Genomic DNA, 15,164 nt, shown 5'->3' with positions numbered 1-15,164 from the left:
ACTTTTGTCCCTTCTTCCTACAGGCTTTTTGGACCCTGAGAAGAAGCTTTTTTCTCATCGAATATTGTCTAGAGATGAATGTATTGACCCATTTTCTAAAACAGGAAACCTTAGGTATGTACCTGGCTGAATCACCATGGGGACAACTTACTATTCAGTTTCCTCTTTAAAAATTGAATATTGAGTAATAATTCTGTGTTTAACATTTTCTAAGAAGTTAATCTTCCTTCTCTAACTTTCAGCATAACCCATAGAGTACTCAGAAAGGTTGTTTCTGTATTAGACCCTGCATTCCTCCCACATGGGTCCTGCTGCTGCTCTGGATGCTTGGGCCCTGTCTTTGCTAATGTTTTATTGCTGTGATAAGATACTATAGCTAAAACAACTTATAAGAAGCATTTAATTGGGGGCTTGCTCACAGTTTCAGAGGGTGAGCACATCATCATTGTAGGGTGCATATAGAAGCATGAGGCTATATGAAGGTGAAGGTTTAGGGCTCCTAAGGCATCGTAACCTAGAGAAGGCATAGGGCCTATAAGATGAGCACAGTAGCTGCCAGAAGGTCATGCTTTGTTTCACACAGCTTTCTGAGGTGACGGGTGAGGGCACCAGGACCAGCCTCGGAGTTAGTTTCTTAGGAATTTGCCTGGTGTTCATTCCACTAATGTATAGACACCCAATAAACCGGCAGTGTTTTGTCTTTCCTGTTTCTGCATCTTTCTTTTTTGTCATCTGTCTGTTTGCTGTCCTCTCTAAGCTCTGTGACAGGGCTAGCTCTTCTTTAGTCCTCACTGGAAAGCAGTGTTCTATCTGAAATTTGTCATTTTGCATAAGATGTTTCCCATTCCTACCAAGAGAGAGCTGTGTCTACCATTCTCATGTGTCAAGTGGCATTTGTTTCTATCTCTTAAGCCCTGGACCATAGCAGTTCTGTATGGCAGGTGAAGGGGGTGTGGCTATATAGGCATCCTCTTTTGAAGTTTCGTTTTTAGATAAAGAGATCCAAGGAGACTTGAAAATTGTGCAAGTTATTACCAACTAGAAGAGAATGTGAGGTCTTTATTTGAAGCAAGACCTTGCTTTTGCTAGATAGTATAGAAGGAGCAAACTGAGGGCAAAAAAAAGCATGAGGTGACATTGGTGACATTCAGAACAAAGCTGTCTGAAGAGGTGGCTGTTAGACTCTAAGGGAAGCACTCTGGACAGGTGTAGGCTGCCCCGTGATGTGCTCAGGGACAGCTGAGGGTCCACTCTCAGAGTGCCTGATGAACACTCGGCCTTTGAGCTGAGTAGCATTTATGAATGTGGTCTGATCTGTTTGTTTACAAGAACTGAATTTTCAGGGTTGTGTTCTGACCTGTGACTGAAGTATATACCCTTTTTTTTTTTTTTAAGTTTTCCTAAGGAGAACCAAGCAATGATGAAAAATATTTTAATTTACTTTCTCTGGAGAAAATATAAATTATGAACTAAGTGAAAGCCCCCTGTTATAGCTTGCTTCTTAAGGAGTCTGCTCTTGGCTATTTATAGATAGTTGAAAGTCCTAGACTGTTCTTTTTAACAGAATAAAAGATAATTGCAACTGGCAAATCATTGTGTAAACTGTGTTTGCTTATAGAAATCTCTTTCCCTGTGGAGACTCAATGGTTTGCATCATTGATGACCGAGAAGATGTGTGGAAGTTTGCCCCTAACCTTATAACTGTGAAGAAGTATGTCTACTTCCCAGGCACAGGTGATGTGAATGCACCCCCTGGGGCCCGGGAGTCTCAGACAAGGAAAAAAGGTGAGTGATCTTCTCAGAGTGAAAATAGCATTTTGATAAATGTCTATATCTTATTTTTAATCTCTGCAGTGATGGTTATAAATTGAATATTCACTTTATCCCATTTTGCTTCTTATTTTGTAGTTCAGCTTTCTTAAAGCAATTGGGTTTATATCATGAAAAGTAGAATATTCAGGAATCATATTAGGGGCTGGTGGTCGACCTCGTTCAGCCCCTGTTACTGGAGGAGAAGGGTGGGGAGTGGTGGAGGTGTCACACTGGTCTAAGTGTGATGCCACTGCATTCCATCTTTGGAGTTTGGATTATACATCGATAGAGGGAGTACAGTATGAGATACAGTTGTTCCCCTTGTATAATCAACCAGAGCAGAGCAGGGACTCAGTCTGTCATCTGCATGGAAACTGCACATGGGAACCAGAGTCTGTCTGAAGGAAATTCACATTTCTTTCTATAGGGTTTTGTTTTTGTTTGTTTGTTTGTTTGTTTGTTTGAGACATAGTCTATGTAGCACAGACCCTCTCCTTCAGCCTCCCAACTATGGGGATACTGGTGTGCATCACCAAATTTAGTTTAAATGTTTTGGTTTTGAGTTTTTGTGGTGAATTTTCGTTTTGAAACAACGTTTAGAGGCATGTTATTGCTTCTGTAGGCACTGAAGGAAACAATGAAGGTAAACTCCTTTTTGTAGTTGTAGGGTCTTGTAGATGAGACATTGCCCCAGAACACCATGCCCACATGTAAAGGCAGAAGGTCTGTGCATGGCCACCGACATAAGCTGCTTATTGCCTAGCTCTCAGGTCTGAAAGTTCCCTAGGCCTGAGCCAGAGAGGACACAGTTCACATTGTCCTGGAGAGGGGTGAGCTTTAGTTTTGAAAGTTACTTACCATTATATAACAGTAACTTTTCCTTTTGTGTGTATATTTAGTAAATCATTCTTCTAAAGGAACGGACATCTTGGAACAAGCTCTGCCAGTAAAGGATCCTGAGGAAGGCAAACCTGCTCCTGGGGCAGAGCAGAGCAATGGCCTTGGGAAGGCCTCCCGGGAGCTCAATGGTGGTGAGGCTATGCCAGCAGTTTTTCCCAGTAAAACAGATGACAAGGAAGCCTGGTCCCTCACCCGGGCCTCTCCTGCCAGCAGCTCCAGTGGCCATGAGCTGACAGAAGCTCCAGAGCTCCCTGTGTCTTCTGAGTGGGATAATCGGACAACAGCAGGAGTGCAGCCTCCTCAGGGAGACCCCAGCCAAGATTTGGACTTTGACCTATCTAGTGACAGTGAGGGCAGCGAGAGCAGCAGGTCAGAGGGTCAGAAGTCCTCGGCCTCCGACGGGGACAATGATGAGAGGAGACGGAGAAAGAAGTCTCCAGCCACCCAGGATAGAACAAAAGTTCCACAGCACAGTGGGCCCCATGACACGAGTGGGGGGAGATCTACAGCAAGCTCCTTGGGAGAGTCTGGGCCTTGCGTCCATCCACCTGACAAAGCATCAGACCTAGATACTCAGGAGGAGGGTGAACGAGATAGCCTCTGTGGCCTGGGCAATGGCAGTGTGGACCGGAAGGAGGCTGAAACAGAATCTCAGAACAGTGAACTATCAGGTGTCACTGCAGGGGAGTCCCTAGACCAGAGCGTTGGGGAGGAAGAGGAAGAGGACACAGATGACGATGACCACTTGATACACCTTGAGGAGATCCTAGTCCGAGTACACACTGACTATTATGCAAAATATGACAGATACCTCAACAAGGAGCTCGAGGAGGCTCCAGATATACGGAAAATTGTGCCAGAGCTCAAGAGCAAGGTGCTAGCAGATGTGGCTGTAATATTCAGTGGACTGCACCCAACGAACTTCCCTGTGGAGAAGACTCGTGAGCACTATCATGCCACGGCCCTGGGAGCCAAGGTCCTCACCCAGTTGGTGCTGAACCCTGATGCACCAGACAGGGCCACTCACCTCATTGCAGCGCGGGCCGGTACGTGCCGCCATCCCTGCTCCTGTGGGTAGGGACATGCAACCAGTAGTGCTCTCGGGTGGGTGGCACACACCTGTGTTTCAGCTTGGTCCCTCTTCCAGACTAGGTCCTAACACTGCCTCTTTATAGTCAGGGTGGTTTAAACGCAGGTTGCCTTGCTAGGGAAATAATCAGTGGATGATTTGTCATACAGGCCTTAGGACCTGAGTTGGCATCTCCAGAACCCATGTAAGTCCAAGCACAGAGATGCCTGTCATAGTCCTAGTGCTCCTACAGCGTGATATGGTGACAAAGGCAGGAGGATCCCAGAAGCTTGGGAGCTGGATAGCCTGGAGTGAGCAACAGCAGTTAGCAAGGACCCAGTCTTGGGAAGATGAAAACCAGCATCCAAGGTTGTCCTCTGACCTCCACATGTGTGTATGACACACACACACATACACACACAGATTGATAATCGACTTTGGGTGAAGTTGTTTCCCTATATACATTTCACCTATCTTGGGTCTCTGGGATAGTCATTTTCATGTTATATATAACACGATAATGAGTGTTCTTTAAGAAAAACTTAAAACAGAGCTGATTACTGTCTTAAATGATCTTCATACGCAATTAGACTTTTCCTTAATAAAGATCACCCAAGCTGGCTAGGTATTGCTTGTCACCTTGCCATTTCTACTCGACAGTAGTCAGTGACTTAGGACTCCTAAGGCTTCACCTTGAGGCTCTGCATGGCTGTTGAGGTGGTCCATTCCCATAGTCTCCCTAAAGGCTGCAGTCTTGTTTTATTCTGGCTCCAGACTGTGATGTTATTTGCTCTGTAGAGCAGTTTGTACAGATCAGTGGAATCAGTCTTTTGTCTGAGGAGGGAGTGTAGCACCAGCCCTCCTCAGGAACAAAGGTCTTCCTTCCAGAGAGCATTGATGGAACACCTCAGGTCCTTCCTTGGGTTGTGTCTCTGTGTGTGTATCTGTTTGTGTAGAGATTGTTATAGTAACTAGTCTCCATCTTTATTTTGCCTGGTTTTGAAACTTTTTCTCTGTGGATACTTTAGCCGTAGGGACACTGAGATGTGAGACTGTTCTCATCCTACCTTTGGAGAGATTTCCTTGAGAACTCAGTTGGCCGTCCTCAGTGAGACACTAGCACAGGGCACGACCAACTGAGGATGGGTGAGGAGTCACTCAGTGGGTGATCAGGAGCCCTCCAGGGGCCCTTAGGACACATTAGGACAAAACGATAAGAGTGTCAGGCAGGGGACAAGGCCAGGCCAGGTGCCGGACTAATTAAGGAAGCTGTGGAGTTCAAAAGTTAGATAGGGTGCCTCCATGCAGGGAGAATTAACTCCTGATGGATCTCTTGCCATGGCTGGTACCAGAGCCCAGGTTAATAGGTAAGCATGGAGGGCAGGGCCTCATCCTGTCTACAGCAGTAACTTGAGGATTAGGGAGTAGTTCAAGAACAGAAATCTTGTTGACAAGAAGTTCTGTCTCCAGTGGTGTGGAGGATACTTGTATGTAAGCCTGGGGTACACTCCATCCTAAGAGGAACATAAGACCCCACTCTGGTACCACATGGTAGGCAGGCTGACATGTTGTCTCTGCAGGCACAGAGAAGGTGCGCCAGGCACAGGAGTGCAAACACCTACATGTGGTCAGCCCTGATTGGCTGTGGAGCTGCCTGGAGCGCTGGGACAAGGTAGAGGAGCAGCTCTTCCCACTCATAGATGACGATTCCCGGACACATAGGTAGGTTCCCTCCCTTCCATCCTATTCCACGCGGCCTTTCTTCCTTTTAATTCCCTGAGGTACCCAGCCACAACCCTGCATCTAATGTCTCTATTCCCCCACACCCAACCCTCATCCCTGTGATTGTTCCAAGCTGGGCCAGGAGCTTCTGTAAACTCAGTTCTTCTTTGTATCCAGCTGTGCTTTCAGGAGGACAGCCTGAGTTCAGGCTGGATACAGTGCTGAGGGGTGTCCATCCCAGATCTGTGATACATCAGTTACTTGTCCTGGTGCTGTGACACAATACCCTGACAACAATTTAAGGGAGGAGGGAGTTTATTTTTATCCTGATAGGAAAGTTATGGTCACAGGAGCTTGAGGTAGCTAGTCACATTGTAGCAGGATTTAGGAAGAAGGAATGATAATATTGGTGCTCAGCTTTCTCCTTTCTGTGTAGTGTAGGGCTCCCCAAGCCTAGAGAATGGTACCTCCACCTACTTTTAGGGTATCTTCTCTCGATAAATTTAATGAGAATAATTCTCACAGGCATGGTCAGAGGCTTGTCTCCTAGATGATGGTGGATCTTTTATGTGAGTTGTTATTAACTATTACAAATGCTACCCAACTCCCAAGGCTACAGTGCTCCTGAGAGGGAGTCTGCTCTGTCCACCCTGGTCTTGACTTTTGCAGAGTGATGCTGCAGTTCCTCCCCATGAGCTCTAAGATGAGCAACTGTTACCATCGAGAGAAGCATTAGAATGGGCTTTCTTGTAGTAAGACTGAGTGTGGTACTTAGTAGTAAGTTCTAGCCTGCATGTATTTCTTCAGGGTTGATGTTATCTTACACATTATATAAAGGCCAGTTTAGATCTCAGAACCAAAGAAAGGGTATGAGAAGAAGGCCATGGAGCAGGTATACAAAATTACTCAAAGAGGGAGGCATATTGGAAAACAGATTCTTTCATCTTTTGTATGTTGGTGATGAGAGGCTTGGGTGTTGGGGACAAGTGGCAGTCAGTACAAATGCCAGTTTCTGAGAGTAGTTATGGTCATTTTTAGTTCAAGCAGATACCACAGAAAGCCATGAAATACAAAGAAGTCCTGCCAAGGCAGAGGTTCCTCCAGGCAGGTCCGACTGGTGATGCCGGTGGTTAAGCGTGCTACTTTTACGCATCGTTGTGTTCTAGAATTCAGAGTTGCAAATCTTCCATCTGAAGCATTCAGTTAAAATTTTGAAGGAACATTTCATTCAGTGCCTAGCCAGTAGTGTCTGCTATCCTGGTGCATTGTGCCCCATTCCTGTATCCATGCCATTCACATTGCTGTGCCTCTCTTTGATCCTTGTGTCCCTGGGTCATATGTTACTAATAACACCATTCATGTCCCTTGCTCTCGTCCCACAGGGATAACAGCCCTGCAGCCTTCTCAGACAGACACAATGTGCTTCCCACAGCCTTGTTCCACCCAACACCCATCCATTCCAAGGCCCCTCCTGGTCCCGAGGTTCGGATCTATGACTCTAACACAGGCAAGCTCATTCGGACGGGCACCCAGGGTTCTGCACCAGCTCCCTCCAATGCCCCACTTATCCATGGAGAGCCTTCCTCCTTCAGGTACGTTGTAGCACATGTAAGCCTCCTTTGCTGAGAATATTGGCATCTAAAGTGCTAAACTTTAGTTTTCTGAGTCTATTAAGATGGCTTTGAGTGATAGTTGAGATTCTCTTTAGTCCTGATTTAGTGCTGGGCTGCCTGTCCAACAGTGGTGATTTCCAGTGCATAGAACACCTCATGTGTCTACAGGATGCTCAGTCCTAGGGTGCCCAGCAGAGGAGAGTCCCACAGGGTTCTCTGCCTCCTACCTAGGTCTGTCCTCAGCAGGCAGTCAGTCTTAGCCACTTGGATTCTTCCATATACTGAGAAGAGATGCTTTGTCAGAGGGGTATAAACACTGGAGTAAATCGAGTCATTTGGCAGGTGATGCCCCACAGGTGACAGGCCCTTATTTATCCCTATTCTCTCTGCAGTCTTAGTCACTGCCATTCCTTTGAGCCCTCAGACCACCCTTCTAGAGGAGATGTACATCCTGCTTGTAATGAGCTTAGAGGTTTGGGGCAGTAGATTCCATCCATGTTCAGCTTGCAGTCAGCATACAGATACCTGCCCATTTTCCATGCTCCTCCAGAGGTGCCCAAACCATCCATGGTGGTTATCTTGGGGGTCAAGAGCCCTGAGCTGTAGAGCTGTTAGTTCTGCTCTGATTGCAAGTACTCTTTGGCAGGCTTGAGCAGTTTGCATGTTTTCAGCAGAGTATTTTTAGAGCTAAGCAAGAACTTAAGTCCTGTGTCTACACTTGTGCCCAGCCTCAGTGTTAGGATTAGCACAAACAGAGAGCCCAGATGTTTGTTCAGGACTGGTATAAACAGTCTCTGCTTCTTCGATGTACCTTGGATGCACCTGTTGCTTTGCAATTTAAAGGAAGAGGTCACTGTTACTGCGACTTGGTTTCTTCCAGTTAATCACTTAGTGCTGGAGTATGTCCACATGCTGCTGCTTATAGCCTGGGCCACTGCATCACCACAGTGGGGTCACTGAATTAAGGTTTGTGGATATTTTTAACTGTGCTACAGTATAGCAGCCACTTGACACGCCATGCTGCAGTTTGCCCAGATACCCAGAAGAGTAGACCTGGATTGCCTGGTGAGGTGTGTGTGTGGTCATAGTGCAAGAGCTGTCCTGGGAAGCTAATGGGTAGCAAGAGGTTTGTGAAGGCGGCCTCTCTGGCTGTGGCTCACTGCAGCAAACTGCTTCTCATGTCCTCTGGTCCTTTCTCTACCGCGTTCTTCTTTGAGGAGGGGGTATTCATTGGCTCGTCTTACAAAGTTTGTCATGTAAAAAGTAGAATTGAGTCCTCCTGCGTGACTACAGGAGAGATGCCTTGGTGTCTCATGCTTCCAGAGTTTTCCCTGGCTGTGGGTGTCTATCATCAGGTTCCCAGTGGTATGGAATACTAGCTGTTTTCCTCCATAGCAGGTACCTGTGATAGACATTTATTCATTGTCTATGAAGTTACTACATTCAATAGAGATTTGCTATACATTTTTTTTTTTTTTTTTTATGAAATGTTTCACAATTCAGATTGAGCCTCCTTTCAGCCTCTGTTGTGATTAATACTATTTGGCAAATTCTATATATACTCTTATCAAGTGTAACCTGATCCCAGAACACAAGAACAGAAGTTTTGGCACCTCCTGCCATAGCCACAGCCATGCTTGAGCCTTGTCAGAACAGGTATGAGGTAACAGTCACAGACAGCATCCCAAGTAACTCATTTGTTACAGTATGTGAAGCTTGAGTTTGGTTCAGAGCACTGTATATCTTACTATCCTAAAATGTCTCAGGTAAACATTTACTTTTTTGCTGAAGTATCTTTTAAATTGTAAAGCTGTCCTCATTTCTGAGGTCTTGGTTTGCACATAAAGAGGATGAGTATGCAGGGACACAGGTTGGGTAGGGTGTGTTGTATGCCTAGGATGCACATGTCAGCCACAGTGGAGTGCATCTGCAGTCTCACTGATATCAGGGCAAGTGGAGCCACGCAGATGACTGAAGTTCAGTGACCAGCCAGCCTGCCTGAGTCAGGGAGATGCCTTGTCTAGACATATAAAATAGAGGGTGATTGAGAAGACTCATGATGTCATCCTCCGGCCTGACAGGAATATAACATACTACATACATTGTTCATACTACATACATTGTACCAAGAGCAAAAACATGCTGATGCCTCAGATGGGTAGCAGTGCTGAGACCTCTGCTCTGTCACCCCCGCCATCTCTGCTCTCTGCTTCTCTGACACCTGAAAGTGAAAGGAACAGGTGTGGGACAGTGGAAGGTGGAGTGGGAATGCAAAGTCTTCTAGGAAAGCCACATAGGAGAGAGTGCACAACAGAAGTGAAACCACGTGGTACCAAAGAGCTCAGAACTAGGTGAGGCAGTAAGTCTGTGCCTATCATTCATGTGGGACAGGGATGCACACCTGGAGGTCAGGACAAGTGTGTGCACATCTTTTATGAGCAATATGGATGCACATATGAAAGTCAGGGCAAATGTCCTGGGACTGAGCTAGATATCTGGGGCCCACGTGGTCATACATGATGTTAGGTGGTCTCAAGAGGAGACTGGCAGTGGAGAGAGATGAAGTGTTCAGGTTTTAGGAATTGGGGTGGGGGGATGATGAACACTAGTCTCCACACATTGCTAAGTACAAAGGTTTCATTCTAGGGCTGCCTGTTCATTCAGGAGGTGACCTGTGCTTGTGTTTTGCTGAGGGACGTCTAAGTGGGTTCAGCATTTAGTTGAGCTCTGGCAATATTTACTGAGAGTGCATGCTCTTTGACCCAGGTTTTTTTAGTGACCTGGAAGCAAAATAGTCTGAGGGTGGTGGAGTGAGATGCAAGATTTGGAATTCTTTGATTTTTTTCTTGCTGAACATAGTCATAAAGCTGTCATGTGAAATGATAATGGATGGTGTTGGGAACAGCTCCAGTGACCAGCTGGGCTGTGGCTTGTAGTCACCCAAGTGGTGTTTTTTGGGCTGGTATGCTGTGAGGCCATAAGGACTGCATTCTTCTGATCTCAAGAGACACAGTGGGAGAGTTGAGGCCACCACAGCATTCAGGATTTGAGAATCAAAATCAACAGAAGGGAGAGCCAAGGAGCCTGATGACTACAGATTTCCTTTTTATTCTGGATGTTGAGTCCTTCCACATTGTCTCAGCCAACAGTAGCTCTGGAGAAAGTGCTTTGGTTAGCCCAGAGAAGCAGATAGATGGGTATGGGAAAAGGGTGAACAAAATGGAGACCTCAAGGCAGAAATCAGGGAAGGTGTGGGCCTTTCCTAGGGATGGTGGAGCTGTCAAGGGATCCTCGGCACCTATGGAGTAGGGACACCTACTCTCTGGAGGTTTTGTGGAGGTCCCTTTACATGGGTGTACTAGGTTAAATCACTGGTCCTGAGTGGTTGACTTTCTGGAGGTCAGAGGTTGGGGTTGGGTTTTGAAGTTCCAGATCTGGGTCTTTGTAGGAAGCAGCCCTGTTCTGAAGCCATCTCACACCATGTGATGGAGACAGCAAAGTTTCGACTCTTGTGTCAGGAACCAGCAACACCCTAAGATTTCCCCTTTGAGCACACGGTTCCCGTGGTCAAGGGGTTCACATTTCTGTTGCTGGCTGTTTTGTAGTGTTGTTATAACCTGATAAGGGGCAAGAAGCTGTGCATTGAAGGCTATTTCTGAAATTCAGTTTCTGAATTGCAGTTGGACAGCAGTGCTTCCAGAATTTAAAGCAGCCGCAAAGTCAGTATGTGCTGGTGTGCACCTGCGCAACACCTGTGCAGTCTGCTTTCCACGCTGCGGAAACCAGCTCAGCCTCTCATTTCTTTTCCCTTAAGTAAAAAGCAAAGGCACCTTGTCTTGAGGTGAGTACAGTGTTAGGTACAATATTGTTTTTTAATTACTCAACTTTGTTTGAAGTGTGTGTCAGTAGACTAGGGATTTTCAAGACAAGTGAAAAGTGAGTGTTGTCTGAAAATAACTTGTGTCTGGCAGGCTGAGCTCAATAAAGCTTTTCAAACGACGCAGAGGAAGCCATTGGAATGAGGAGCTGCCTCATGCAGCAGCTGCAAGAGCCAGTCTCGGGCGGTGCATTCTGGGGAGGTGATATATTTTTTTTAACCTGCAAGTGTCTTGTATGTCCAGGTTGCCAGCCTGTCTTGGTACATAAGAGGATGGTAGTCATCAACTGTGTCACTGTATAAGCTGTATAATGGGAAGTATCTCTGTGCACCAGCGTGTCGCCTTAGCCCAGTTCACTTTGGAGACTGCCAGGGAACGTGTCAGGAAATGCTGCCTTGCTTGAGTGCACAGGAACCTTAGAAATGCTGCAAGGTCAGCAGGCGTGAGAACTACTTAGTCATGACCCTGATTCCACAACTGATAAACTGACCAGTCTACATAAGGAAAAGTGGACTGTGTCAGTACAGAGAACTGGATGTCTGGGGAGCCAGAAGCATCCAAATGCTAGAGTAGTATACTCTGTGTGTGTGTACACCAAGGGATGTAGCCGAGAGCTTTTATCCCACTCTGGCCAGACCTCTGCAGAATCCCTTCTTCACTAGAGTGTTTTCTAAGACCACCATGTGGAATACTCCCTTTTGATGTAAATTAGAGACTTCTTCCCTTGTTACTTTGCTTCCTTTCCACTGAGTCTCGTACGCTGAGGCACTGAACAAGAAAGTTCACTCCAAACTGGTGCTGGCACCTGGTGACTTCCTCGCCTGTAGTCATACCCACTACAAGTGCAGACATCTACCATGGCCTTGGAAGCCAGTCTGCATTATTGGCTGTAGAGAGTCCTAGGGCCTGTGCCAGACCCCCAGCATAGTAGCATGGGCAGCTCTTCCAGACATCCTACAACTTGTGTGACTCCTGCCTTGTTCATCACAGGGCTCCTGTGCCTGCTATACTAATGGGAATTCACCCTTGTACCTCTAGAGAGTGACAGCCAGCCAGTCCTGGGCCTGGAACTCTGCAGATCCATTGTGACAGGGCGCTTGGCAACAGCACCGAGCTCTATTCTTGATGAGCATTGTCGTCCTGGCTGTGAAGTTGTAAGTTTTGCTTTGTACTTGGTGGCTAGGAGTACAGCAGAGTCACCTAGACTTGTCACTGAGTAAACTCAGGGACATCTGCAGGCACTCCATAATGAGACTCAGGCACAGTAAATGTGTGGCCTGAGAGCCGACTGTGTCCAGTTGGTGGGTGATGTCATCTGATCCCACTCTTAACTTGGTGCCTGAAGCAGGGTGAGATACAAGTACCCCCTGGCCAGGTGGATTCGGGGGCTGACCCCTTGGCCTGACTAAACTTGTTAAGATGATAGAGGTCCCATCTGGAAAGCAGAGCCAGAGAGAGGCCAAACATGGCTCTCTGAAGGGTTCACTGAGCTATGAGCATTCATTGGATATTCTTACTCTGTGTTGAAATAACTGTGGTTTTGCCCATTCTCTAATTGAGGCCTGTGATTATTACTGTTAATATGTCTTAGGATGTTTTCCACTTAAATAGTTCTTTCCTCAGTCTACTGTAGTTTGTCCTTTTACCTTTTAACTGGGCCTTTGATGGAATAATAAGAGTTTTACTTGATGAGTTTTGTGACCTTCTACTTAGTAGCTTTTTTGTTGTGAATTGTTCTTTGTTGAGTCTGGTACTGACAGCCTGGCCTTCCGATTTCTTTAACCATTTGTTTCTTAAACATGTTCTATTCTTAACATTTACATGTACTTAAATACAATCTGGTTTCTGTCGGTTTATTTTGATTTCTTTGGAAGGACGGTGGTATGAAGGGGTATGTGGGTGTATGTGCACAGGAGTGCATATGGAGGCTGGAGGTTAGCATCCCCCTAGCAGCCTCGTTTGCTTTTAACCTTATAGTTTAAGACAAAGTTGGAGCTCACCAGTTATTTAGTAAGCAGGCTGCCCAATGAATTCCAAAGATGTGCCTGTTTGCCTCTCGTGCACTGGAATTAAAGGAGCATGTGTGGCCAAGGTCTGAGGGTCCCAGTTCTGGTATTCATGCTTGATGACGGATCTTACTGAGTCACTTTTTGTAGAAGTTATGAGGTCTTTTTCAACCCTTTCGTACCACATAGGTGTGTGAGGATAGGGATGAATTGGTGAGCTCTTTGAGACAGTCCCTTTATTTAGCCCAGTGTAGCATGAAGCCTGCAGTCCTCCTGCTGCAGCCTCCCCACTGCTGGGTCACAGGGGTGCTCCACTAAGACCTGAAGCTCTCCTTGCTCCACAGATGCCCTTGGCTTTCATTGCAGTTGTTTCTAAGTCAAGCAAGTACATTTTTCTGAACCTTTTTCTGGCTCTGTCTGTTCCACTGACCAGAGGACTTGTGTGGAACCTTTCTTTCAGTCTTAGGTGATATATTGTCTTTGGAGAGCTTATGGGGTTTGTGGCATCTTCCTTGTCACTGGAGACTGTCCCTTCCTCCTCCCTCATATGTGAAGTTTTGTTACTGGTGGCTGGGTGTTTTCAGTGGTTGTGTGTATTATAAACTCTTATAAACATTTTTTTTTTCTTAAACCTGCTTCTACATGGGTAGTTACGTTGTTTGGATTTTATTACATTTATGTACTTTGCCCGGGGGGGGGGGGGGCGGTATGTGGACTTGTGAGGTATGCCAAAGACTATGAAGGTCATGGGACAACTTACAGCAGTATTTCCTCCAGCCGTGTAGATCCAAATTCAGAGCTCAGGCCAGCAAGCTTGGCAGCAAGCACATTTATTCAAAGTGTCTCCCTGTCCCATTGGTTGGTTTAAAACAAAACCGAAAACAATCGTTGAACTCTTGGAATGGAGCTATTTTTATTGGCTTTTATATGTTGGCAAGCACAGTAGCCATGAGTCCGTGCTGTATTTCCCACTGCATTTTACATGCCAGTGTGACTTGCTTCACAGGATGGCTTGCGTAGTGTCTTCTTCACTGAGCCTTAGAGCTGGTGTCACACTGGAATGGCTGGATATTGCACTGATTCTGAGCGGCCCTGATGCCAGGAATATCTTTTTTGCAAATCAGTTCTGCTGGAGATCTCTTCTAAAATCCATCTATTTACACTTGGAAGTAGACACAAGAGGATCAGAAGTTCAAGATCATCCTCAGGCCAGCTAGACAGCATGATGCTGTGTCCAGAACAAAACAGAAACTAGGTATTTAGTTTATTGACTTGTGATTGTTTCCTTGTTAAAGCTCCATGGCTCCTGTTCTTCATCCTCTTCCTCCCCCTGCTTATTTGTTCCAGCATTTGCATGCGGTCCTCAGTCCTCGGTGCCCTTACCTGCTGTGCCCTTCTTGGGGAGGGTTCCATCAGGCCTCTGTCCTATGTGTGCTTCAGATTCCATTCCTTCTGTAAGTGAAAATAGCTCCATTTCAGCATCTTTGAAAGCACCTATCCCTCCTGGTCTTGAATTAGATGGGCAGGCTCTACTGTTGGCTTTCTTCCGCCTACAGGAGTAGGGAGGCGTCTTTTCACACACTGCTTCCAAGATGCTTTTCTGTCTGTCTGCTTTGTCTTTAATTGCAAGATCCATCACTGTGTGTGCTGGTGTGGATTTTGAGACTAGAGTAAAGGATTCGCTCAGCCTTTTAAGATCAGAAGTTTATGATTTATGCTAGGTTAGGGACATTTTCAGCTATTGCTGTTGCATTAAATATTAAAAAAATATAAAATGATTTATCTCTATCTGCCCTGAGGTCTAGCTCCTCAGACCTGACCCTGATACGGAGCTGCAAGCACCTCTGGCACCGGGTCCAAGCCCCCACGGTGGCCCAACTTGTCCATGAAACTCCCTTCCCTGGCCTGTTCTCTGTTCTGGGGTGCTTCTCTACCCTAAAATCCTACGTAAATACAACCCTACAGCCTGATAGCTTTTCATTTAGGTTTATATATTCAACTCTTAATCCACAAACCCTCTACACAACAAGACTACATCAAATAGACAAAGATACAAACTGCCCTTTTATATGAGATATTAGACCTTAATGTTCATAGCTTTTTAACACCAATCAATCCCACCTGGGTCTAGCTGGTCCTTGGGAAACTCCATGTTGCCACGACC

At 46.1% G+C, this 15,164-nt stretch overlaps 1 protein-coding gene across 2 annotated transcripts in view; it reads left to right on the top strand.

Annotated features, from left to right (window-relative positions):
* CTDP1 (CTD phosphatase subunit 1) overlaps positions 1-15,164 on the top strand; it is a 60,161-nt gene that overhangs the window by 16,708 nt on the left and 28,289 nt on the right. For both annotated transcript variants that reach the window (XM_080920444.1, XM_080920445.1), the window contains exons 6-10: positions 24-114; positions 1,619-1,785; positions 2,712-3,758; positions 5,362-5,503; positions 6,886-7,095. In XM_080920444.1, coding sequence (XP_080776570.1) covers positions 24-114; positions 1,619-1,785; positions 2,712-3,758; positions 5,362-5,503; positions 6,886-7,095 — 1,657 coding nt within the window. The remainder of the gene's footprint in view (positions 1-23; positions 115-1,618; positions 1,786-2,711; positions 3,759-5,361; positions 5,504-6,885; positions 7,096-15,164) is intronic.

Source organism: Micromys minutus, assembly GCF_963924665.1.
Source record: "Micromys minutus genome assembly, chromosome: 8".
NCBI lineage: Eukaryota > Metazoa > Chordata > Mammalia > Rodentia > Muridae > Micromys > Micromys minutus.
This window is presented reverse-complemented; position numbering and strand designations above follow the sequence as displayed.